Source organism: Hibiscus syriacus, unplaced genomic scaffold (assembly GCF_006381635.1).
Source record: "Hibiscus syriacus cultivar Baekdansim isolate YM2019G1 unplaced genomic scaffold, ASM638163v2 tig00110392_pilon, whole genome shotgun sequence".
NCBI lineage: Eukaryota > Viridiplantae > Streptophyta > Magnoliopsida > Malvales > Malvaceae > Hibiscus > Hibiscus syriacus.
Genome location: NW_024062720.1, coordinates 975,600 through 1,000,819, shown reverse-complemented (window position 1 = coordinate 1,000,819; position 25,220 = coordinate 975,600). Strand labels below are relative to the sequence as shown.

Genomic DNA, 25,220 nt, shown 5'->3' with positions numbered 1-25,220 from the left:
CAATATTTATTCTGGAATCCATAACAACTAAGCAAACAAATCCACTAACGAACTCAAATAGCAGTTCGAAGTCTGAAATAACAACATAATGAAATTGATCCTCAACAAAGACAAGAAAACTTATTTAGTTCAGAGGATTTGATTTTCAGAATATTCATGAATAATATATCTCAGTTCATCAAATTACAGCGAGTTCAAGTCCGACAACTTCGTACTTAATTTCCTTTTTTCTAGAAGCACGTAATAAGCCAATTCTATAGTCTAAACCCGAAAGAATAAGAATGCATGTTGCAGAATTATCTGAGTCATTCAAGGCCTACGAATTATAGGTGTTTGAATAGTCATGTTGTCCTGTGGCGGAGTGCGTTCTGGCCGAGGTCTTGCATACTCCGCAAATATAACCCAACCGTCCAGGAACTGCAAAAAAAAAAAAAAAATCAGTACAAGGAGGGAGAGAGAATAGGATAATTTACTTTCTGCAATAAACTATTGTGCTTTAAAAGTAAAAATGAATTCAAGGATGTATCCTGACAGAGTTCTGTAGAAGAATTTAACATATTTGAAATAAGGGTACAGTTCTCAACCGAGCAACAATTTCACCCTTGCAATCGTAATATAGTCTTAAGTCTTAACACTTTGAATCACTACAAAGAGCCATGGAAACGGATGAATGAAAACTTAAAATTACTTCAAGGCAATGTATATTAAAGAACTAGAAGAGAGCTCACCTTGCCATCCATTCCCACTCTTCCTTTCTCAGCTTCTTCTATGGTGGCATATCTTACAAAACCAAATCCCTTGGAATATCCGGATACTCGATCAGTCACCACCCTAGCTGTAACCCCCCCCCCCCCCAACACACACACAAAAAAAAGACCGATGGTTACTAACATCCAAAAGACGATTTTCAATTATCTATAAGCAGGCACAAACCATCAATTACTCGTCCAAACGGAGAAAAGGCTTCCCGAAGTTTCTCGGTGGAAGTGCGTTTATTGAGACCTAAAAACAAGTCCAAAAAGATAAATGATATCGTAAAATGAACCAAGAAAAGTAAACAAGTGACTCCAGTCAACATATATAACTGAAGAAGTTTGCATGGATCCAATTACTAGCATAGACCAATATCAGGAGAGTAGGGGTTTAAGGTCTAAATTATTAAAGCTAAATCAATTCTAGATTGATGGCATATGCTTCAATGGTATCCCTATCAGAACACAAAAACTTAAGGATGGTTAAACAAACTTAATTACAATTTAGTCGGTAGGACAAAACGGATAATGAACCAACACAATATATAACACTAATTACTAAATATAAATATTTATCGCCAGATATCAAACAAGAAAATTTAAAACCAATAAATCAACATATAAGCCAAATTTACCGACAACCCAAAAAAGAACGAGAGCAATTAAATCAAACCCATTAAAAGTACCAATCTTTTCTTCCATATTCCCACAATTTCCCAGCAACCAAGCTAATGAACCAACATGGAAGCGATGCAAATAAAAGAAACATAAAGGAACACTGAAAAACTAGCAGCAATGATGGGTATAGATGAAAAAAAAAGAGACGTGCCGGAGACAAAGAGGTTGGTGCTAGGAGGAGCTTGCTCTCGACCAGGGGTTCCTTCACCGTTCCCCATCGCCGCAAAAGGCGGCGGCATGAAGGAATTTGGTGAAGTTATCGAGAAATGTCGTCTAGTCCCCCTTGGAGATACCCGAGCAGCCATCGCCATCGTCGCCACCGCTCTCAAAGCCATAAGGGAGGATTTTACTGGGGATGGTGGGATGGGAATCAGGGTTTAAGGCTTTGAGCTAAAGCCTCCTTTTGTGGTTCGCAAAAGGGAATAAAATCGCAATTGGGTTTATGGTATAGACAAGATACAAATTTGGGCTTCAGTTAATACATGAAAATTGGGTTTATGGTCTAGACAAGTTACAAATTATTGAAGTGGTAATTTTTTTTTCCAATGATGAAGTGATATTAGTTTGCCAATACCATTGTAATAAGACATATCCAAAGCCTATACTAATTAAGAAGACATATCCAAACCCAACTAAAAGATTATTGTAACAGTGATGCATTGTAGTTTCGGAACCATTTGGAAGAATGAGTGAACTCGTAGGTTTATTCTGATCCCATAGTGTACTCTGCTACAAGTTGTGCAAATGATGAAAACTTGTTTTCCAGTAAGCTAGCGGGAGAATCATATTCTTCAATAACTCCTGCAACAATTAAAAAACAAAATTTCAATGCAATGAACTTCAAAGAATTTTCTTTTACAAGCAAATCATAAATTGCTGACATATTAACCCTGATTTAGAAGCAGAACCATATCACTATCGAGGACGGAAGTTATCCGGTGGGTGATTGTTATAACTGTACAGTCGAAGTGATCCTTTAAGGTTGTCTGAATATGATTATCGGTGGCTGTATCGACCGACGCGGTAGCTTCGTCGAGTACTAAAATCTTACTTTTCTTGAGCAGCACACGCCCGAGACACACCAGTTGCCTTCGTCCCATACTCCAATTCCCTCCGTTTTCACTAACTGCAGAAGCAATGCCATAATTACATTAACTTTACTAAAATTGTATGTTATATTATTGAATATCGTAACTGAAGACTCGAGCTTGCCTTCTTTCTAACTTCATCCCCAAGTTGGCATTTATCCAATGCCTACATGTTACATCGATAGATGTCGGAAATTGGATACTGATTGCATTTCGTTAGAAAAGAAATGGTACGGATAAAACCCAAAATGAACTCACCTCCCAAATCTGTTCATCTGTGTACTCTTCGAGAGGGTCCAAATTACTCCGTACGGCCCCTTCGAACGTGGTAGGATCTTGAGGAATGATATTTCCTGAACCTTATAGGGTGAATTATTTTTTGACTTTCATAAACATCGAGTTGTAATTTGAAATTGTGTAGACTTTGTATTAAAATTAGATAAAATATAAATAATTATGGCCAATTTCATATAAAATATAATTTTAAGGACTAAATTGAACAAACGTGAAATTACAAAGTGAGATTTAATAAATTAAACAACATGCAAGGATCAAATAGAAACAATTGCAAAATGTAAAGCTAAAATTAATATCAAATTGAATTCAATTAAAAAGTTGATGGTTATGATATAATTCATAGGATTTGAAATTAAGTTTATGATGTGATTTATAGGTTTGGAGTAAAATAAAAAAATAGAAATAATTAATCTGAATAGCTTTGTAAAAGAAGTTGAAAGAAAATTCATATGATCCAATTCAGGCAAATACATGAAAGAAAAATGAATTCAATATTTCATTATTTATATGTCATCAGGAATCTGAAATTTCTGAGAAGCAAAAATTTGATGGGAGCTGCTTTGAGCAAAGACAGCAATGGCGCATTTGTTGCTGTTAGTGAAAGTAACAGTCCCTGATATCCTCTTTTTTGCCTCTATGTTTTCGCCATTGCAGAGCTCTTCAAGCTTTCTCACAACAAAATCATTGGACAAAACTTTCCCTTTATTTTCTCCCGCAGAGCAATCGTTTACTAATCCATTCTCGGATGAAGCTACCATCACATTGACGCCACTGTTGTCTATTTTAGACCTTAAAGATCCTGTTAGTGTCACCTGCAATGTCTCCGACGTCGGCCTTCGGAAATTCGCCTGTAACCGGAGAGTGGTACAGCTTTTCGAAGTTTATAAAAATGAAATGGTTGAAGAAAACGAAGAAAAATAAAGAAAAAACAAACCTGGAATGATGGAGCTGGGAACCTGAGAGCAGTAGCAATGGTGGACAAAAGAACATCTTCATCATCAGGCATGCATTGAGCCCTGCCTTGAACCACAAGCTGAGGTGTGAACATGGTGTCGAGTTTCAAGGCTTCGATATAAGCCTTTTGTCTTACAGTCCATAGGCTCGATCCGTAAGGGTCTTTCTAGCCGTTGTAGTCCCACGTGATAAGCCAACACGATCACCGGATCTTCAAGATGGAAATCACCTCTCCCTAGCCTCTACAACAGCAGCTCAGCCGCCGGGACGTGGCGCAACCTTGGGAAGAAAACAATTCCACCATGATCGGACCTTCGGGCTGCGGAGCTTGAAGTATTCATATTTAATATTCGTGTCTAAAATTTGTCAAAAAAATGTCTAAAATATATATAGTGATATTATCCTCCAAAATCTTCTGAATAAATTCGAATTCAAAAAACATAATTCTCTTGAGTATCTATGTCCAGTACTTAATGTATACAACCGATCTAAATAATTTAAATATACTCATACCGGGATTCCAGAAATGAGAACTGAAAGCTTGTTTGAAAAACCATAGAGTGAAAGATAGATTCGGAAAGGATTCTTGAATTCCTTAGGAGCTGCATACAAGAGAAAAACATGGCCAGTGAAAATGTACTTTCTCACACAAGCCGTGAGAACCAAAATCTACCACCATAATGTGGCACAAAAGTGGTATACATGCTCCTATGGTTACAGGAAGTAAGAGACAATTATATACAGAGAGACTTGTTCCCTCATCGAAAATGGACCTTTGGAATCGAACTAGTGGAGTTTTCCCCTCTCCTTTGATTACCAACTCTTCCCTGATGGAACATAGATTATATACATCAAATCAGAGTTGATGAGATGACAATCCTAAAGTTTTGACTTTTCCATGTATATGGAATTTATAGAGAAAATGTAAGAGGACAATCAAAGGGTGTAATAAGTTTCAAGATATGCAACCTAAGGATAATGAAATTTGTCAAATTGATAACCCAACACTGAGTGGAGGCTTCACTCAATAAGTTTGAATGATCATATATATCAGGCAAGCATTTAAGAGCTCTTTTATGTGATCATTTGTTTAGCATGGCTACAAAGGCTAAAATCATAAAACCATAGATAAATACCTTGGGAGCAACCGTCTCGGTTTTGCCACCCTTTGCAGATACACTCTGGTTTAGCCCTTTTCTGCCCGCAACCATGCCTTCAGCAGCCTTGCCTTTTCCATTGCATTTCTGGTTCAGATGAATTTCACCTGTATTATTTTCTTTCCCAAAACCTATCACTTTGGAGCCAACTCCCACCTTCTCTCTAGCTTTAGTAGCACCAGCAAGTGACTTTTGTTCGTTGACTTTGTTTAGCAATGAAAGTTTGGGACGATGAATCTCAGAACTAGCCTGCAAAAAGTTGCACCAATGGGTTCTTCAACATGATAAAATGTTTGGAATATTGTTTATTTTTCATCTTAAAGTAACTAGGCATACATAATTCTACATCAGATAAAGAAAATCAATCCAAATAACGCTTAAATTATGTAAATTCTGTGTCCCCCCTGTATAAGTATCTAAGTTCAAAACTGTATATTTGCACAGAAAGCACAATACATACAAATGTACATGCACAAGCACACACGTTTCTGAAGGTACCAAGTGCTTCATACCTTTGATTTTATGGCTTCCTCCTTAGTTTGCTTTGTAATGGTTACTAATCCGCCTATCCTAGAATTACAGTTTCCTTCTTTACCTCTAAGGTTTGATTTATTGTGCATATTAGAAGGTTTAACTTTTCTTTTGGAAGCTTCAGTCATTCGTGCAGCATTTCTGCTATCTGGGGTTTGTTCATTCCTATTTATCCATGAAACGGTTGACCTCTTAGCTTCATAACCAGAAGCTGAAGATCCCACGCTAGACTTGCCAGAGGAAGATTTACTGTCTCTTGATTCCATCCTTCGACTCCTATCAGCATTAACCTCCACCCTTGATGCTGGTCTTGTAATACAACTTTTCCTTAGACTAATCCTCACAGAGGTTAACAGCTCACTTGTTTGACCGAAACCTCGACTTGATACCTCACGGAACTTCTGCTGCTGCTGTGGTTGAATGCTCTCGGAGGTAACTGTGCTTCTAGTATTGGTTCCTCCTGAGTTATCTGCCACAGGACTCGAACTTCTTTCCAGACCTCCTCGGGTAGACACATGTTTGACATATTTTCCTTTGCCATTCTCAGTTATTACAGAGACCGAACTTGTTTTCAAGCTAGATGTCCCTTTCGAATTTATAAAGCTAACCTTAGGTTTAATTCCCTCACCAGAAATTGAAGACTCCCCCTTCACAATCTTCATTGACACAATCTTATTCAATGAAACATCATGAGAGCCCCCCCTTCCATTTCTTTCTCCTGAAGTCCTTGCCTCTTGATCTCTAAACTGAGTGTGGAAGTGTTGGTGATGATGTGCCTGCCAAGTCCAACTCTAAGGTTACCCCTTTCTCATCGGAACACGAAAATTTCGATTTCAACTGGCTAGAAGAGCATTGGTGGAACCTGAAAACTCACATTGACCTAATGTAATTAAATCTAATTCCATAGCAGATGCTTACAAATGACTTGTTTGAAACCATTCTTCATCACTGCAAAATCATAACAAATAAACTAAACAAATCAGACTTTTTATGGTTGTTAAAGTGTATTTATCCATCAAATTACTTGGAAAAATCATAAAAAGTTGGCTGAAACTCACACGTCTTGGCTGTTGAGCTTTATTTCTGAAGTAAGATCCACCCACATTGGCGCTTCAATTTCTTCCTACATATTTCAATAAAAAAAAGCAATGAACAAAATAAAATCAAAAGAGTATTCATCACCAAGAAACCATGAAAAGAGTTTGCGAGACTAGATATTATTTCCATACCAACAAAATTAGAAAGGAACATAAAACGTTTTTGTATATTTTGAGATGAAAAAATGATCAAAATCTAGCATTTTTTTAAGATATAAAACCTTTTGTTTTGACTTTCACTACATTTTCCCAACAAACAAACATACCCTTTTCCGTTAATCAAAGGTATACCGTTTTACCAATCCAAAGAAACCCCAAACAAAATTTATTCATCAAGATTGTAACTAACTTAAAACCACAAGGGGAAAAATAGAAATTAAAAATAAAAATAGACATGAAAAAATTAAATAAAAACCCAGAAATGAAAAAGGAAAAATGGCATCAAGAAAACGAAATTTAAAGTAGAAGGGTGTTAATCTATTACCAGAAATGCCCAGTGATCCTTTTGATTCTTGAAGGCCATTTTCTTTTTTCCCCTATGTACTTGAATCTACTTTTAAAAAAGGGTTTTTGATTCGGAATCAAATAATTATCAAACAAAGGTGATTTAAAGGCTCTAAATTTTCCATTTCATTTTTAGGGGTTTTTGGCTCTTTGGCTTCTTCCCTGTTATAGCAGAGGAGTGGAAAGAGATGGACTGAGAATCAAGAACCGTTGCCGTTTTCCGGAATCACCGTATGAGGATTTGAAGAAACTGAGGGTTGATATCTAGCCGCTGGATTGAGAGTTGAAAGGATTGGAAGGCCACGATTCGGTCGTGAGGTATTAAGGTTTAATTTAATGATTATGTTTTGGTTATGTGACATCGCGTCAGCCTTCTCTAACAATTCGACCGTTAGAGATTTAAATTGTTAGAGGAGTTCGCTAACGTTACATGATGGTTACTTTTTTTTATTATGAATAACAAAATTTTGGCTATCACAAAAATCCTATATCTAAATTAAGTATTAACATTATTGTTAAAGGAATTATAAAATAATATTTAAATTATTTAATATTATAATATAAATATATCGAGTTAAATTATAATAAAATATAAAAATTATTTTTATAATTTATACTTGTATGTATTTAAGCTAATTTTTAATAAATATATAATTTAAATAATATTTTCTAAAAATATTGAAATAATGACATGATATTTTAAATTTACAAATAATTTGTTAAAATATATAATTTTTTGAACAATATGGGGTCATTACAAGATAACGTGTTCAAATTTTTTCTTAAATTTTGACAACCTGTACATTTATTCTAATTGAACTTCTAGAAAGAACAAGACTTTCTACTATTAAGATAACTCAAATATACCAAAATACATTCAACATGCTCGTACCAAATGGTTGACGTACCCAAATCTATACAACATAAGATTTTCACGACTCTAGGAAAAAAAACTGTAGATATATGTCTAGGGACTATATAAACGTTTATATTTTCTACCATAAAATATTATGAAACTGTACCTGAGAATGAAATCCTGGCATGCTTGGACCGTCTATGGTGATGGTGGTTTAGTGCAGGCCTGTATCTGTAACACTTTACTCGCCGGCCACCATTTTTTCGTGTTTTCTCTGTTTCTTTATACCTTTGCTTTTGGAGTTTTGCCTTCATTTCCCTTAATCTCGTCTTGAAATCTTTCTTCAATGCCCTGAACCTGTGCTTTGTTTCCGTAGTTCTTCGTAAGGATTCACATTGGATTCTGTTTTGTTCACATCCTATTCAAAAATTTGTTTCTGCTGCTCAAATTCATTTACCAGATTGCTCACACCATTTTCTCTACCCCCGACATCGGATTTATTTCCACAAGAATGCATGGACACATTATCTTTGGAATCAATATCGCCTCTTCTTAGCTGACCATCAGGACTGTCACTCTTTTCGGCTGCAGCTAGACTTGCCTGCAAAAAATGCAATTGAAATCAACAAGCAGATACATATATATGTTTGTATTTACACTAAACATGAAATTCTCAAAAAGGCATAGATACCTGTGACCTCTGCCAAATTTACATTCACCATATAAACAAAATAGTTAACGTGATTAGCTGCAATCATCAGGATTGCATTACTTTTGAAATCACTGCGATGTTCTTAGGAGCTTTAATGTTGAGATAAAAAAACAACCACCTTAATTAAAACAGGTTATAATTAGTGATACTTATCTACAAGCTCAAAAACTCACTTGCAGGGACGCAGTTTGCTCCTGCAACGTCTCCTCCATTTTTTTCATCTTTGCCTCGTACTGTTGTAATTGTTCCCGTATGGCATTTTCCAGTTCTTTTTGCTTCTTTTCCCCGTACTGTTTTAATTGTTCCCGAAATGAATGATTTTCCTGTTCTTTTTGAATATTTGCCTCATACAGTTGTAATTGTTCCCGTGTGGCGTTTTCCTGTTCCTTCTGCATTTTCCCCTCGTACCGTTGTAATTGTTCCCGTATGACATTTTCCAGTTCTTTTGCATCTTTGCGTCGTACTGTTGTAATTGTTCCCGTAATGTATCATTTTTCTGTTCCTTTTGCATTTTTTCCTCACACTGTCGTAATTGTTCCCGTAATGTGACATTCTCCTGTTCTTTTTGCCCCAAAGTTGCTTCCACTTCAAGAATCCTTCTTTGAAGCTCTGCCATTGCTGAAGGCTGCTCATTTGGTATGTCCTGGTCAGCCCCAAAAAGTGGATCATATTTAATGTCCTTTGGAGTTTCTCAACAGATACATAAACAAATTGTTTGAGTAAAACATGCTCGGATCCTCGGAGGCACGCAACTAAGAGAAAATAGATGTGGCAAGAAGGAAAATATCTATAGAGAACAGACTATATAATGTTATCATGTTTTTTTACCAAAGTAATGTCATCGTGTTAAGAGAAGAAGATACCTTTACTTCGGAATTTTTTCTAGACCTCGTTCGTCTAGATCTCAACCGTCTCAAAGCATGCAAGTTACTGAGATGTTTCCGGACCAAACATCCACGAATTACTGCAACAGTGGAAAACAATGATAATGATAAGCAAGAAAACCACAGATGACAGAATCCACAGATTTAGCTAGCACTAAAAGAATTTACCAGATTGTATATCTAAGATTGCTGTCAACTGCTCATCAAGTAATTGGGAACCAGATGCTGAGTAGCTACTTCCCTCTTCCTTAGTCGACCCTGAATAGCTACTTGCCACCTCCTTAGTCGACACTGAGTAGCTACTTGCCACCTCCTTAGTCGACGCTGAGTAGCTTCTTGCCTCGTCATTAGTGTACTTCCCTTGGATTTCACCATCTGCAACTGCGTTGCAAGGGAAACATCCAGCAATCACAAAAAGAAATGTAAATTCCAAAATATAGGTGCCCATTCTCGCAAAAGGGAATAAAAATTAAGGTACAAACACAAGTAAATCTAAATTTTTAAGCCTCTAAAGTGTAAAAAGTTACTTCGAAGATGGTGTTTACCAAATCTAACATGTCATTGAGACAGATAAACTAGATGGATGAAACAATGTTAACTTCTGACCATATAAGACAACAAAAAAATTATAGAACAAGCAATGGTTTCTGTAGCTCCTATTGGTGCAATGGTTTCTGTAGCTCCTATTGGTGCAATGGTTTCTGTAACACCTGTTGGCAACGCCTGTTTTCGCCTATCCTCCAATGCACCAATCTGCAACCCAGCCAGACATAACATCATCAAAGAAACTATTATATAACATAACCATAAACAAAATGAAATAGATTTTTATACCCATTTTCCTATACTCAGCATATTAACATGAAGGTCCAACTCTAAGCATTAAGAAATATTTCAAGCATTTACATGCAAAACCGATCCATTTACAGTCAAATATAAACCTGATTGGCATACATACATACATACATACATACATATGGTTACTTGGTTCCACTTGAAAAAGGATAATCAGTGATTTTTACCAAGACTAATTTGGCTAACATGGTTTTTAGCCATAATAAGAGAATGTCATATCTCCAACATCAAGCAGAGCAGAAAAGCTAGTGAGTGAGGCTAGAACAGGGTGCTGGGTTGTTGGCCTCGTATGAAGTCTAGGTACAAGCTATTGACATGAATAAACCAAGAGTTAACTTGGTTGACTCTTGCAATTATCTAGTCTCAAATAGGTTTTGGAAATGTTTGGGGAAAGAGCAATCAAGGTTGAAAATTACAACTAAACATCAAAAGAAATATAAAAACAACTTACCTGCCCAATTCGAAGATACAGGTTGGTGTAGCTAATTTGATACATTTCTGGGAGGACATTAAATTGTTTTAGAACATCAACTGAAATACTTAAAGGACCCTGGGATTCATTAGTTTCCAACAGTAGCGAGCCATACCTAAACACATATTACATGAACAATTATGGGGAACAAATTAGAGGGAATAGTAAAATTTTTAAAACAAGTCATAACTAAAGGAGGCTTTAGCCTTTACCTTTCTGCGAATTTCTGATGTGCCATTCGAGCAGGATATCCAGATCTAGAGATTCTACCAACTTCAAAAACTCCACAACATCTGAGCTGCTGCAAGACATGATCCTCATCATACAAGCTAGAGAGCTGCTTGCGATTTGGTTTTATGCAGCAAATAAAGTGAGGTTTTGTATTTTCCAACTGGTGCATTAGTTTGAAGAGTTGATACTGCGATTATGGAAGAAAAAGAAATCAACATTTACAAAGCATGCTTTTAGTAACAGGTACATCTCATTATGCAGTAAATTCCTAATACTATATTGGGTCCCCCCATAGCCAAAGGAATGTAAAGGATTTCAATGGAAAACTCACAACAATGATGTACAACAAAACATGCAAGAAACAAATAACTCAATAAATCAATTATAACTTCATTCATGGGACTGGCAAATATTTTATGCTTTATACTGAAGACTAATGAAAGAAAGCTTCCCCAATAAGGAATGGATACCATGCAAAAAGATTTGTAGTTTAATTGATTAGTTTGAATTACATTACAACCATGGATGAACTTGGATCATAACAATTTAGGAAGAAACCTACCTCCAACTGTGTACCGACACCTTGCTTTGGAGCATCTGGGTTCGCAGATTGATTAAGCATTTTAATGGCTAATGCTTGTGGGAATTGGCCTTCACATGATGATAGAAGTTCGATTAACTCAGTGTTCAGTGTGTCGTGGTTCTTCTTCAGAAAGCCATCTGTATCATAGAGTACCTGGCAGAACTCTGAAAATCAATAATTCATTGCATGCCTTGTGCAGTACCATACCAGAAGTAGGCATCTTCCCAAACAAATCCAATCTTGCCGAAAATTGGACTTTCTTAATTGCATCTTATGGACAGCTAGGGAAAGGGTTGCCATTGGCTGCTTATGGTTTGGCTGTTATTATGGGCCTTAATCTGCTTGAGGTATTGAATAAAGCTATTAATGTTGTTATTTGATTTAAGCAGTTTTTTTCCGGGTTAAATGTTCCGTTGATAGCGTTTAATATTTGTCATCAATCATATAGTTTCTCTTGTTTGCATGGAAGGAATTCTTACAGTTGCCTTTGAAGTTCACATTTTTTATCAGTGTGTATGAAACTCCATGTTTCTGTCCCTCCTATTGCCATCCATGCTTGTGTCCGTGTTTTCTGAATGTCTTTCCATTGCCGGGAAGTTGGAATCGGATCTTACAAGTTATGCATATCATCATATGCAGAAAGGCTAACCAGATTAGCAGTGTCTTATTCAACCATGTACCAGAGTTTCCTGCACTCAGACTTTTACGATCTAATTATTCGTCTTTTACTCCGAACTGACATTATAGGTCATCGAGTTACAACTTCCCTCGTTCTTTAACAATTTTGATCCTCATGCTGCAGCTGCCAACTTCCCATCGGGTAAACAACAGGATTATTTTCTCCAACAGAACAAAAGTTAATTATTTGCTTGGATCTATAAAACGTTTAAAAGATGTTAATTTTGAAATCATTTTATTTCTTAGGAGTGCAAGCATATTTAGCTGGGCTGACATTTGCATTAGCTGCCTCACCTTGCAGCACACCAGTGCTGGCCACTCTGCTGGGATATGTAGCCACATCCAAGGTAAACTCGAAGATAAAGAGGCTGGATAGCTGTTCAAATGAATAAACCTTCAAGTCCAAACGAGAAAGTAATCTCTCTTAATTTGTCATAAATCCGATAATTAATTTATTACAACTGCATAACAGGATCCAATAATAGGAGGCAGCTTACTCTTGACATACACAACTTGCTACGTTGCTCCTCTACTTCATGCCGCTTCTTTTGCCGGAGCACTGCAGGTATGCACAAAGCCATCTGTTAGAACTGAATCTTGTTCGCCCTTTTGTTAACGGTTGACATACATCTGTTGTTCGAACTAGAGAAAACCATTAAGTCATAAGTCATAACTAATTGCTTCCGAGTTCCGTCTTTCACCTCTAATTTACATTCAATTAATTTTTACCTTGAAATTCAGCTAATTATATGTCTACCGGCAGAGTCTGCTGTCATTCAGGAAGTTCTCTTCATGGATCAACCCTGTGAGGTACTCTAGCAGGCACTTTGTTAAGTAATATTATTCCGCAGCAGCGAAGCATCTGTGTGGATTTATTTGTTGTAATTGCTCTTAAATTTTCCGTAATCACTGTCTGATAGATGGTTAAAACTTGATTTCTTTCGCAGTGGAGCTCTTCTACTGGGTGGGGGTGTATATACTTTCTTGGATAGGCTTTTCCCTCCCACAATGGCGATGTAAAGGAATGTTATTCTGCGTGGTAAGATGAAAACAACGCAAAATTGAAATATAGATGAACACTAAGTCAATGTTGGCAGCACTTCCTCTTCTTTCTCTTTTGCAGATACTTTGATTTATAATGAACTTGAATTTCTCTTTTGCAATTATGGATTAATGGCTTCACTATTTACCATATCTCAAAATATATGATATCATTCGATCTCTAATTTTATTTTTTGAGGATTTTATGGGCACATTTTCTCATCGATTATTTCCTTCTTTGTTTTTTCAAATCCCAATTTTACTTAGAGGAGAGGGGAATAGAGATTCTAAGGGAAGGAAGGAGGTATTCTTAATGGGTTTAGAGCCCATGACCTAAGGAAATAAAGATGGATAATTTAACCAACCGGATAAATGTGTTTGCTGTTAGTTGGTTATTTCAAATTTTCCGATTCTAGATTCGTAGAATAAATCAAGCTTAATATGCTTGACCCAAGTTTTTTTTTTTTACAAAATCATTACACCAGTGACTAATTGTGTGATTAACGTGTAGCTCTTAATTCTGGGTAACACGATAAGGTAAAAGTAGAAAAGATGATTGAACTGAACATTTAGATGCAAAATATATTTTTTCCCTTATTTATGATCTCAATCATTAAAAACCACCCACTTCATCATTGTTTTTTCATGTTATCAATCCACTCAAAATTAATTTTAAGTAATCTTCTACTCCATGTTTATGCGAAGGAAAAAAAGATCCATCCTCTTAAAAAATGATGATATAAAGAGAAAACGATGAAATAGATGGTTTTCATAGGTCGAAAACATTGATGACCCCAAAACATGGATGACGTGGTAAGACGAGTTCATATAATAATTTTTCATTCTTTTAAACTCAAAAGAGACATGTTGGAATGAGAATGATCATATACAATTCTATCTAAATATGTATGTTTATTAAATACTTGGCAAACATCTATGCATACAAATGAAGCCATCACCCAAATATGGATAAATAAAAAACTGAAATTGCTGTATCTACAAATAGTTTACAAATGCCCTCCCGGAAGAGGGGTTAATTTCCGCAAGAAAAAATACTTATTTTTTGGGTTTAGTATGCGGGAAGCAAACAATCATCACCTGGTTGTCTCAACTCAGCGTTTTGTGAACAACCCTTGTGTCAATGATGAAAAATCATAATCCTTTCCAGTGTGTGAATAATTCATCGATGACACCGGGGAGGCGGATTGAGGCTTGCTCGCTCCATTAGTGGCAGCACCACTTGCTGGGGTAACTTGCCCCAATGCATAAAAGCTGCAAGAAAATAATTGGCAAGAGTTCGGATCAGGGAACCTATTGATACAACATGTTCGTGGCATGGGAATCTCTGAATACATAGAAACTTAATACTGCATTTAAACCATATGGAGATCAAGTGTATAGCGTAACAAAACCTGAACTCCTGACAAAGCAGACACGGAACCAACAATAAAGAGATTAGATATGTACCTGGATGATGCAACATTGTTTCCCACTTGTTGTGTCTGTCCCGATTGCATTGTCTAAAGCAGTGAAATAAAAAAATGATAAACTTGCTAGATATATTTCTTTAAAGAAACTGAGGCAACTATACAATGAAGTCTACCTGCGAAAGTTTCTGCAAATCAGCCTGTGCACCAACTGGCATCATAATTCCGGGTATTTGATAGCCAATGTTTGGCCAAGCTTGACTGTGTATACTTGAGCCGGTGGATGGAAGCTGTTGCGTATTTTCAGGAGCAGCCATGAGAAGGGACTGTTGATGTGCTAACAAAGCTAGTTGTTGTTGAGTGGGTATGCTTGTGGTGGTAGACGGAGCATGCTGAGAATTTCCAGGAGCACCTTTAGCTGCAGCAGCTATGAGAAGAGATTGTTGCTGTGCTAGCAAAGCTAGCTGTTGTTGAGAGGGTATGATTGCGCCGTTGGATGGTGACTGTTGAGTATTTATAGGAGCAGATTTAGCTGCAGCAGCCATCAGAAGGGACTGTTGATGTGCTAGCAATGCTAGTTGTTGTTGATGATGCATTGCATAAGGCTGCAATGTATTGGACTGGAATCGATCGAAACCATGTAACAAACATGTTTATACGCATAAGGTAGGGGAAATGTTAAGGAATAATCTGATTAGCTCCGACAAACAAATGACAATGTTGAAGATACCTTATCGAAAAGGCTCATAATATCATTTTTGACATCTTTTTGTGGCTTCTCTGGGACTTGGTTGGTTGTTGTTGGAGGTGAATCATCAAATAAATTCTCAATTCCAGTAGCAGTCTGGGCATTCTTCTCACCAGCTTGTGGTAGATCATTTTTGTCAGTTGCAGAAGTGTTTCCAGCAGCTAAAAATTATCAGGTCACAAAATTAATGGGAATAATAAAATGCTACCACCATTCCTAGGCGGTTGGCACTTGGTAGAAAGCATGTTAAGAAGATCATAAACAAAAATGTAAGGTGATGCCAATAAACAAAAATTATGAGGAAACTTTAGAACATACACTGGAAACCTGCCCAATCAATATCATCAGTAGATGCTGCCCCAGAACCAGAAGCATTTTCACTTGGAGCATCATCAATGGATATCATGTTGAAAAGGTCTGTAGCACATTCAAATTTAGGAGGTATAACAGTGGAAGGAGTTGTTGTTGCCCCAGCTGGTGCCACAACGACCGTTTCTGGTCCCCGGACAGGTGCAACCTGTTAGATCAGCACAATATCACGAAAGTACTTTTTTGGAGAAAATTAAAGTTACCAGAAGAAATACGACATAAGGAGAAGCAAGAAAGTGAGTTGAACAATATGCAAAGCAATTTCAAGACCAGAGTTCTAGTTCGTACTATTTGTTTGCAATCTTTTTGTCTGCCATTTTGCTCATATTTTTTCATTCTAACACCACTAGTCTATTTGCACAAAATATATTAAGGAGTACTGTGGGTAGAAACAAGATCACATCACCAGAAAAAGAACTTAATACCGAATTCAGTCCCTTGGGAGGAGCAGGAAGAGTAATTCTTGTAGCAGGAAGATTTTTGTTTCTGCTAGATGCTTGAATGGTCCTTTCCTCAAACGAATTATCAGAACTTAACACCGAATTCAGTCCCTTGCGAGGAACAGGAAGACTAATTCTTGTAGCAGGAAGATTTTCGTTTCTGCTAGATGCTTGAATGGTCCTTTCCTCAAATGAATTATCAGAACTATTAACACGCTGATGACCACTTTTTTCCATTGGTCCCGGCCCATATGAAGGAGCTCTTTCGTCAAACATTCTAGGTTGTGATTTGGATCTCTGATTTCTAGGAACCCATCGCTTTTCCTCATACCTACAAAAAAAATACACAACAAAATTTGAATAATAATAAAACTCTTCAGAAAAAACTAAATACTAAAAAAATCAGTGGCTACTTTGCACGGATGAAGTTCTCAATTCCAACTCTGTCGTAATTAGGGGGCAATTCAGCTTCCCAGTAACTGTTTGCCTTCTCGTTTCCCATTGCTGTATAATAAGAAAAGCAAATGTCATATTAATAGGCTCTACTCCATCGTAACATAAAACCAATATAAATCAGAATACAGATTCATGGCCAAACAAAAAAGCTTACATTGAATAAAAGCAACCTGCTCAGGGAGCCATGTGTCCAGGGTAGCAGATCGAACCTGCAGCAAGAGGCATTAAGATGCATATATGCACCAAGGAACCATAAGGTTGGTCTGTTGCCTGGGACTTCAAAAAGTAAATGCCAAACCAATCTAATCCTTTACTGTCTTAAACATTACAATAAAAGATGTCAGATGCATTTCTGAGGAGCAAGTTTTGTTTCCAAGACAGAAGCATGAAAGTTTAGACTGGCAGAATTTAATAAACTCTTTTTTAGTCAGAAAGAGATGAAATGTGAATTTGACTCAAGAGGCAAGAAAACCACCTTTGATATGTGTACACCGAGACTTCTGTGGATCCCAGAACATTGCATGCATATAAAGATCCCTAAATTCACACTAGCCCATCTCGGACCTCTGCAGTGAAAGAATGATATTACCATCAATCAACTCATGACAAAAGTTATACAGAAACCTACATTTTATTAATACAGTTTCTATTTTAGGTACTCCCTTATTTTTTATTATAATATGCAAATCTCCTTTCTTGATTTTCTTGTTACTTACTTGGATTTGCAGTCAGCACATTCCTTATTCTCCGGATTTTTCAGAAGACCTTCCAGAATCTACATATGAAATCAAAAGATGAGAACTTGAATCCAGATAAGATAACAGGCTAACCAATCATCAAATATGCAATAACCAAAATCACTCAACAAAGTTAAACGAGTATATCATACCATATAGGTGAACATATATGCACAAGAATTGAAAATTCAGGAAAATGTGTGTATGTATGTGCATATATACATAAAAATAATATGGGGGAATTTAACGCCCTCCACGACTTAACTATAGACCTCATTCCCATATAGGAAGATTGCATAAGTTCCTAAGGTCCACAAATCAAAAGTTTTAAACATATGAAGAAAACAATTATAATCAGAAAACCTGTAAAATATATTAGAAAGGAAATGCATCATTAGGCAAAAAAAAAATTCCGAACTTTCAAACAAAATTGATTGAGAAAACCCAAGCTTAGATCTTCCAAAATAGCAAAACATAATATATATGATGCTATTTAAGATGGAACTTTTTATTGATGAAATTCCATTAATCTCAACAAATTTACCACCTTGATCAATCTAAACCGATCCTAATCTGATAACAATTTGAATATAACCGTAATTTCACTCATAAAAGAATGTCCTAAATCAGCTCATATTCGCCATTCGACATCCGATTCGATCAAATCCCTTAAAAATGAAATGTAAATCAAACAACCAAAAAATTCAGATGAATTAAAAGAAATCGGGTGAAAAGCAACAAAAGAAATGATATAACAAGCACAGATCAAATCAGTACAAAGGCTAAAACACAAGGAACACAATGAAAACGTGATCAAAAAACGTAATTAAAATGAAAATCACAATGTCGAAAAAAATGATAAATTCATGATCACCTTCCGATGTTTCTCATTGAGTTCCTTGGAAACGTGCGCCTTCTCGTTCATGTTTCAAGAAGTCTAAAAAAATTTATACGTGACGCGCGCGCGCGAGAGAGAGAAAGAGAGACGATTACGAGGGGTGGAAGACGAAGAAGAAAGGGTAATATCGAAAGAAAGATAAGGTCAGGCTGGTCTTTTCCAGGCCTCTCTTCCTCTCCTTTCGGTTTTTCGCTCTCTCAGTTTCTTATTATGCGATTTAGAAGAAACTGGTGCGGAAAAGGAATAGAAATAGAAATTAAATTATCACTATTATAAAAATGAAAATGAAAAATGATCTCCGCCTGTTTGACCTCTTTAATTTTATATCTGATTTATTATATTGATTTTCCGGGAATTTTCTGTTTCGAATTTTCCGGTCCCTATATTTTCTCTTTGATTTTTGACGCGCGAGTTGTTGGTTTGGTTGGCACCGCGGAGTTTTACATTTTACGGTTACCTCGTACGTGAGAAACACTTTTCGCTTAATTTAAAAAATTAGATTTGATATCGTTTAAACATGTTTCGAGTTTTCATGATTTGCAAATTCAATTATATTTGGATCATTAAATGAAAAACAATTAAACTATGAATTCGATTTAGGACTAATCATTATGTGAAATGAATTTGGAGTAATATTTCACAAGAAAGTTAGCAGATTATACTAGGGTGCTTTAACTTGTTTTAAGGGAACTGGTCATGTTAATGATCAATCCGTGGAGGAAGCTGGGACCATTAATCCCGGAGCTCAATGGAAGCAAATGGGGTACGAAGAGAAGACTGCATCCGTACACGAAGAAACGAAAAGGATGAACCGGCTTCCCGCGACTAGTTCGTATGTTAGCCATCGAATGCTTGTTCTTGGTAAAATTCTTCAGCTGTTGTCCATTCAGGTAATCAAGATACGGTGGCTTGACCGGTTAGCCATACTCGGAAAAATATGAACTTAAGTTGAGAGGCTGTTAAAAAGAGGGATTTCATTTTTGCCTTTTTGTTAATGCCACAGAGAACTTCTTCACAAGAAGAGTTGGAGTTGTTCTTTACCGGGATGTCTCTATGAACTAGCTTGTCTACACAATGGTACGCTTTTGAACTCAATCTCCTGTCCAACCATAAGGATCGTTTTTGGGCTTTATGTTCTAAGATGATAACTGCTAACTTATGTAGAAATGGGGGTGCGATTCAATCAAGCAACCGATTAATTCGCAAATAGAAATGCTCATTACATCTTATAATGCATCATAACTTTCTGTAAGTTACCGATTAATCTGCAGGGATAACGCTTTATAATGCATCATAACTTGTTCATAAGCTACTGGTTAATCCGAATAGAATAACGCTTGTTACGTCTTTAATGCTTCGTAACTTGTTCTAAGCTACCGATCAATCCCGACACCAGATTAACGAGTTATAATGAGCTATTCCTAACAGAAGTCGTGTGCATTTTGCTGCTAAAGTCACTGTTTGAATCTGTTAAATGTTTCTTTTGCAGGCTGATTAACATCTTGGCAAAATGTTAATGATTTTTTATGGCCATTGCTAAAGTTTCAAGACTCAAAAGGTCCAGCTGAGAACAAGGATCAAAATAGAAAACAAGGGATTTCATTTGCCAATGGTTTTTTATGGGAAAAATCAAAGGGTTGTCATTGTGATTTTAACTATATACAGGCCATGTCTTGCATTTGTATCTGCTTGGTTAATATTTGTGTTATGGATTGATTGCAATGTTTCCAAAAGTTGGTTTCAATTCAACCTCTTTATTTGTGTTTATACCATCCAATAGGACCATCACAATTCACCATCATGAACACTAACAATTAACAATATGCCTTGACCAAGCAAGCAAAAAAAATGCTTCCTGGAGCATACATAGCATCAATAAGCCATTTCGACGTCACATAAATAATGCAAAAAACGAGGTATTCAGAGATTTGAATCATGTAGATATGCTACGAAACTTATATATCAGCAGTTGGCACCAAAGATGAAAATTTTACTATATACAACATAGACGATGCAACAAAACTAAGTTTTAACATGTCTGATTATGGAAATACAATGACATTCAATCACAACTGAATACTGCTACACCTACATCATGGACCAAGATATCCCTGAATTCGGAACCAATTTGGCTAAGAAAGAATTTACGACATTTGAAATCATGACGAAGGCGTTAGAAAAGAAGTCAATGAAGAATTGCCTACCTAATTAGGTTTATGTACATGCACCAGAGAAGACATTCTTTTCTTTCCACTCATGGAGCACTACTATGCATCAGGATTCCATTCTAACAGAGTACATAAAACTAAAAAGAAATGACACCGATAGCTCATTTAGACTGTATTTAGCAATGGAGCAGATATCCGATACCTGCCTCCTCTACCTCTTCTTGCATTGGATATGCTAGTAACCAAGGAGTTATATGCGTGTCCAACATTATTAGCTCCCATAAGCTTTAATCCAAAATTATTCATCAAATAAACCAATTTAGTTTCTTCTTCTCCAGTTACTGTCTGTAGCTCAAGTGCTTGTTCACGAGATAATGTCGTGTACAGATGCAATGGTTGATTTGATAGAGGGTCACAGGTTTTTTCCAGCACCTTGTTCATATCATCTATGCAATTATCAAAAGTAATTCTCAAGAGTCCCATTGATTTAGGGTCATCTGTTACTGGATCAAACACAAATGAGAACTTCCCACATACTAGATCAGGCCACTTGAAAAGATCTGCCAATTGATCACTGCTTGGTCCAACATTTCGCTGCACAGACCTCCTAAAGTAGCTTTGGCGACCTCTTGTGGCACGGAGAATACGTGAAGCTTCCCTTAACCCACTCAAATAGGCACCATGCATGGTGGCTGGATATTGTCGAGTTGTGGCTTCACCAGCAAAAAATAACCTATTGCCTACACTTTCTGCAAGTATATCATAATCCCTGCCGGATGACTGCACCCTAACATGAGAGTACGAACCATATGAAAGGGGATCATTTCCCCATCTTGTACAAATTGTCTGTATGGGGTCAGGCACGTCTACACCTTTTGGACCATAAATAGCTGCAAGGAAAATCAATAGATCATAACACTACTTTCCCAATGAAGATACAGAAAATACAAGAGTTTAACCATAAAAACAGAAAATAAATAATCTGTTGACATTTGTCACAAGTTAGAAAAATATATAGAACCTCTAAGTTTGCTTAGAGCGCGATGGAGCAAGAGTGAAGGATCTGTGCGTTCAAATGTTTGTGCAGCTTCACCAGCCACCAGCGCTATCAACACCGGACCTCCAGAAACAGTATGGTAGCTGTAGAATAAAAAGAACTCTCCACGGTTATCACTAGTTTCATTCAGACATCCAAACGTGTCAAGCTCTTCTCCCCAGAAAACATGAGGGAAAATCATGGCAACTTTATTCAGGAGCCCAAAACCCAATCTGTCAATTGCAGCTAGCTTTCTTTGAGGTAACTCCGGTTCAAATCTAATGGTCTTTCTCTTTAATACTCCAAGAGGCACAGTGCAAAGAACCATATCTGCCTGGAATACTTGATTACCAACAACAACCTCAACTCCTTCAACACCATATCTAATTGCCTCAACTGTTTTCCCATAGATTATGGGGACTCCATCAGATAATGCTTTTATCAATCTCCAATTCCCTCCAGCAAGAAAACAATGGTCTCCACCCATCTCATAAGGATCATCCTGGTCCCAGTAGGCAGCTGACAAATCTGAAAGACATCCTGCATTTGCATATTCCAAATTAGCAAGATGCCACTCCAAAAGTTGCCTCTCCTCCGGACTTCTAGCCACAGCATACAACTGTCTGAGCTTTTCCAGAACTGATCCTAGAGAAATATAATTAGCAAATCCACCCATTATTTTTCTCAGTTCATTAACTTTGTCAAGCATCTTGTTAAAGATCGTTTCAATCCTGGAATCAACTTCCTTCTTGACAGGCACCCCATCAGGTTTATATAAAGGACAATTATCTCGGACCTTATGAAGCGGGATAGAAAGTTGCCTTGCTAGAACTCCAAGAGGATTGGCATGAATGCCGGTGATTACACTACCACCAAGATCCACAGCAGCACGTTTATCCTTCTTACCCATCTGTTGAGTATAAACTCTACCCCCAGGTCGATTCCTCCCTTCTATGACAACTACCTTGAAACCAAAAGATAAAAGTTGCCTTGCTGCTGCCAAGCCAGCTAGTCCAGATCCAACTATTATAACAGAACCCTCAGTTGCCTCCTGTGGGAGGTAAGAGGAAAATGATGGTGAAACTCCAAAATTAATATACCCATTATGGAGAAGAAAATCATAAGCTGCAGACAACAAATGTATATATTCATTGCTCACAGTTTCTTTGATATGTCCCTTAGTTAGCCATATCCGTACATTACTCCTCCACCGAGAAAGAATATGGTTCCTAACAACAATATAATCATTTTGCTCTTTTCCACCTAATTCTCTTACCACCCCAGCTTTAATTTCATCCTCAATTAATGCATCAATAGGGAATCCCAAAGATAATGCTATCATTGCCTCGATTTCAGTCTCTTTCTCCAACTCCTCCTTTGTTCTAATCTTCCTAAACGCAGCACCTATGTGCTTCTCTATGAACTCATCCATTAAATTCTCATCATAGTTCTTCTGTCCAGATTTCTTCCTCAACGACCTCTTCGACACCAACCCATCTGAAACTGGCGTCCCCATATCACTTTTTCTTAACAAAATCAGTCCCTCAAAGTCCTTCAAAATGTATGAAAACTACCTGTATTTTGTCTAAAATCGTTATAATTTCTGACAAAATTTAAGTTACTGAAAAATTCACAAACTATTGCAGCTCTAAAAACAAAAACCCATTTCTTTTCCTAATTTTACAATTCTTAAAAAAAAGGATGCAATAAAGTGTTAAGGAGAAGGAAGAGAGTGTTACTCACCTTTAGAAGAGGCGGAGTCGATACGCGAATTTGGGAATTTTAGTCGGGTAGAGTAAGTTTAATTAGGGTTTTACCATCAGGTGACCTCGAGAAGTGTGAATTTCTTTTAGAAAATTGGATTGGAGGGAACGAGGATGATGATTTGGATCCTAATGTGCCTAAATATTGTGTGAGGTTAGAAATGGCCCGTTAAAACATGGGCCCAAACAAAACGATCATAATACAATATAAACTCTTTAAATTAATACTCGGTAAATTAATAAACTCTCTAAAATAATAAATTTGTCCGATCCCGACTTGGGCCAATGTAAAAAATTGAAAAACTCGATAAAATAATAAGATAATAATTTTTCGTGAGATCCCGTTATAATTTTCGGTCCTAAGAAAATCATAAATTAATAATTCATAGAAACTGAAAAAAAAATATATTACACTCTATTGAAGTATGATTCAATAGTTGTCTGTTTTCCTTTAAAGTTCAAGTCTATTTGGAGCTCATTATTAATTTAACTCATCTCTTGCAACGTAATTCTAAGAGGCATAGATTAATTTGCCTTTTTGTTTGGTATGTACAGTATAATTACTTAAAAACTCTTTAAATTAATAATTATTAATTTATCGATAAATTAATAACTCTGTAAATTAATAAATTTCTCCGGTCCTGACATTATTAATTTATAGAGTTTTAACTGTAATGGATACATAACTCTAATTTTAGCTGTCAACAAATTATTTAAAAATTTTTAAACAAAATATATTAGTTGTATTTATATTAAAATTAAATATCCTATTCTCTCAAGTAAAATTAAAAAAATAAATAAATATTCAAAATAAAAAATTTAGTGTTTAATGATCATCATGATGGACTGAGTTAGTACTAATGTAGTTGCGTTCTTAAAATTTCCAACTTCGTATATGATTTTGTATTATCTTAAAATATTTTAATTTAACGCTTTAATATAATTTCCTAGTTTTTTTTTTATATTTGAGTAGAAATCATTTGCCCCTGTTTGTATCCCACCAATATTTTCTTTGCACGTGTCATTTTATTATTTTATTATTTTAATGGCAAAATTTTATTATTTTATATTTTAATAAAATTTTATTATTTTATAGTTTTTATATTTTAATGGCAAAATTTTATTATTTTATTTCACCTTCAATTCCATCAAGTAAAATTCTGGATCCCCACACATTGAGAGAGAAACTTCTTCAGCGTTTTCAGTTTTCATTTTGAGAGGCATTCTTTTTTTTCTATAGTCTCTTATTTTCCTTCGAAACACCAAACAATTGATGATAAATTTTAAAGGGATTTCCCCTCTTAAAGTAAGAAAGAAAGTGATAAAATTTTTACAAAATTAACAAACATGAAAATTGATGTTGATGCAATATGAGAGAGATTATTGGGTAGAACAGGTTTTTAGAGGTGTTTTTAAGCGCCGCAAAAAATCTTACTAATGCCAAAAAAACGCCGCATAAACCGTCGCTAAATGTTATGTTTTTTGTGGCGTTTATTTTACAAACACCGCTAAAAGTTAGGATCTTTAGCGCAACTATTTATCTTTTCTTGCATTTGTTCCCAGAAACGCCGCTAAATGTTCTGAAATACAGTGATGTTGGTTAATGTAAAACGCAGCTATTGTCTACTATATAGTGGCCTTTGTTGTATAAGCGCCGCAAAAGATCTTAAACTTTAGTGGCATTTTGTTCTAAAAACGCCGGTATTGACAATGTATTTAGTGGCGTTTTATTATACAAACGCCACTAATTAAACTATTTTTTTAAATGCTATTTTCTGCTCTTTTATTACCCATATTTAAAATTTTAA

At 36.1% G+C, this 25,220-nt stretch overlaps 5 protein-coding genes, 1 long non-coding RNA gene and 2 pseudogenes across 8 annotated transcripts; 1 reads left to right on the top strand and 7 right to left on the bottom strand.

Annotated features, from left to right (window-relative positions):
* Positions 1-141: 141 nt before the first annotated feature.
* LOC120123329 (organelle RRM domain-containing protein 2, mitochondrial-like) lies at positions 142-1,800 on the bottom strand. Its single transcript, XM_039142254.1, has 4 exons — positions 1,582-1,800; positions 934-1,002; positions 729-835; positions 142-417 (listed from the first exon to the last, which is right to left on the bottom strand). Exons 1-4 carry the CDS (start codon positions 1,763-1,765, stop codon positions 310-312), a joined length of 468 nt encoding a protein of 155 aa, XP_038998185.1. The 5' UTR covers positions 1,766-1,800; the 3' UTR covers positions 142-309.
* Positions 1,801-2,083: 283 nt separating this feature from the next.
* Positions 2,084-2,557, bottom strand: LOC120123330 (ABC transporter C family member 3-like). The gene is made up of 2 exons (XM_039142255.1): positions 2,320-2,557; positions 2,084-2,231 (listed from the first exon to the last, which is right to left on the bottom strand). Exons 1-2 carry the CDS (start codon positions 2,528-2,530, stop codon positions 2,134-2,136), a joined length of 309 nt encoding a protein of 102 aa, XP_038998186.1. The 5' UTR covers positions 2,531-2,557; the 3' UTR covers positions 2,084-2,133.
* Positions 2,558-3,306: 749 nt separating this feature from the next.
* Positions 3,307-7,242, bottom strand: LOC120123328 (annotated as a pseudogene).
* On the bottom strand, positions 4,285-5,128 carry LOC120123331. Its single transcript, XR_005516183.1, has 3 exons — positions 4,906-5,128; positions 4,520-4,596; positions 4,285-4,371 (listed from the first exon to the last, which is right to left on the bottom strand). It is a non-coding gene; the product is annotated as an uncharacterized LOC120123331 (long non-coding RNA).
* Positions 7,243-8,013: 771 nt separating the features above from the next.
* On the bottom strand, positions 8,014-11,822 carry LOC120123380 (annotated as a pseudogene).
* Positions 11,823-11,914: 92 nt separating this feature from the next.
* LOC120123379 (cytochrome c-type biogenesis ccda-like chloroplastic protein) lies at positions 11,915-13,428 on the top strand (the record flags this gene model as incomplete). The annotated part of the gene is made up of 6 exons (XM_039142287.1): positions 11,915-11,998; positions 12,399-12,471; positions 12,576-12,676; positions 12,802-12,894; positions 13,093-13,139; positions 13,277-13,428. Coding segments are annotated over 6 exons (471 nt in total), but the record flags the coding sequence as incomplete, so codon positions are not given.
* A 1,010-nt stretch (positions 13,429-14,438) lies between these two features.
* Positions 14,439-18,623, bottom strand: LOC120123325 (ADP-ribosylation factor GTPase-activating protein AGD5-like). Of its 3 annotated transcripts, XM_039142251.1 has the most exons (12): positions 18,422-18,622; positions 17,527-17,585; positions 17,286-17,376; positions 16,965-17,019; positions 16,768-16,858; positions 16,454-16,685; positions 15,864-16,062; positions 15,528-15,706; positions 15,366-15,417; positions 14,974-15,137; positions 14,838-14,890; positions 14,439-14,642 (listed from the first exon to the last, which is right to left on the bottom strand). In XM_039142251.1, the coding sequence occupies exons 1-12, from the start codon at positions 18,470-18,472 to the stop codon at positions 14,483-14,485; spliced, it is 1,386 nt and encodes a 461-aa protein (XP_038998182.1). In that variant the 5' UTR covers positions 18,473-18,622; the 3' UTR covers positions 14,439-14,482. The 3 variants fall into 3 exon arrangements, with proteins under 3 accessions (XP_038998182.1, XP_038998180.1, XP_038998181.1); XM_039142249.1 differs by having other exon boundaries at positions 14,974-15,417; positions 18,422-18,623; XM_039142250.1 differs by lacking the exon at positions 17,527-17,585 and having other exon boundaries at positions 14,974-15,417.
* Positions 18,624-20,695: 2,072 nt separating this feature from the next.
* On the bottom strand, positions 20,696-23,511 carry LOC120123265 (lysine-specific histone demethylase 1 homolog 2-like). The gene is made up of 3 exons (XM_039142181.1): positions 23,393-23,511; positions 21,635-23,223; positions 20,696-21,503 (listed from the first exon to the last, which is right to left on the bottom strand). Exons 2-3 carry the CDS (start codon positions 23,163-23,165, stop codon positions 20,779-20,781), a joined length of 2,256 nt encoding a protein of 751 aa, XP_038998112.1. The 5' UTR covers positions 23,166-23,223; positions 23,393-23,511; the 3' UTR covers positions 20,696-20,778.
* Between the last annotated feature and the right edge of the window lie 1,709 nt (positions 23,512-25,220).

Bases quoted from the DNA above. Each gene is read 5' to 3' on its own strand.
- LOC120123329 (XM_039142254.1), bottom strand. From the start codon at position 1,765: ATGGCTTTGAGAGCGGTGGCGACGATGGCGATGGCTGCTCGGGTATCT. The intron at 1,003-1,581 runs GCACGTCTCTTT...ACTTGTTTTTAG, and splicing joins CACCAACCTCTTTGTCTCCG to GTCTCAATAAACGCACTTCC. The intron at 418-728 runs GTGAGCTCTCTT...TTTTTTTTGCAG, and splicing joins GAGTGGGAATGGATGGCAAG to TTCCTGGACGGTTGGGTTAT.
- LOC120123325 (XM_039142249.1), bottom strand. From the start codon at position 18,472: ATGAACGAGAAGGCGCACGTTTCCAAGGAACTCAATGAGAAACATCGG. The intron at 16,063-16,453 runs GTGTTAAGTTCT...CTGATCTAACAG, and splicing joins CTCGCAAGGGACTGAATTCG to GTTGCACCTGTCCGGGGACC. The intron at 15,418-15,527 runs GTATCTTCAACA...GATCGATTCCAG, and splicing joins TTATGAGCCTTTTCGATAAG to TCCAATACATTGCAGCCTTA.
- LOC120123265 (XM_039142181.1), bottom strand. From the start codon at position 23,165: ATGGGGACGCCAGTTTCAGATGGGTTGGTGTCGAAGAGGTCGTTGAGG. The intron at 21,504-21,634 runs GTTCTATATATT...TTTTCCTTGCAG, and splicing joins CGCTCTAAGCAAACTTAGAG to CTATTTATGGTCCAAAAGGT.
- LOC120123330 (XM_039142255.1), bottom strand. From the start codon at position 2,530: ATGGGACGAAGGCAACTGGTGTGTCTCGGGCGTGTGCTGCTCAAGAAA. The intron at 2,232-2,319 runs GTTAATATGTCA...TAATTGTTGCAG, and splicing joins GGTTCTGCTTCTAAATCAGG to GAGTTATTGAAGAATATGAT.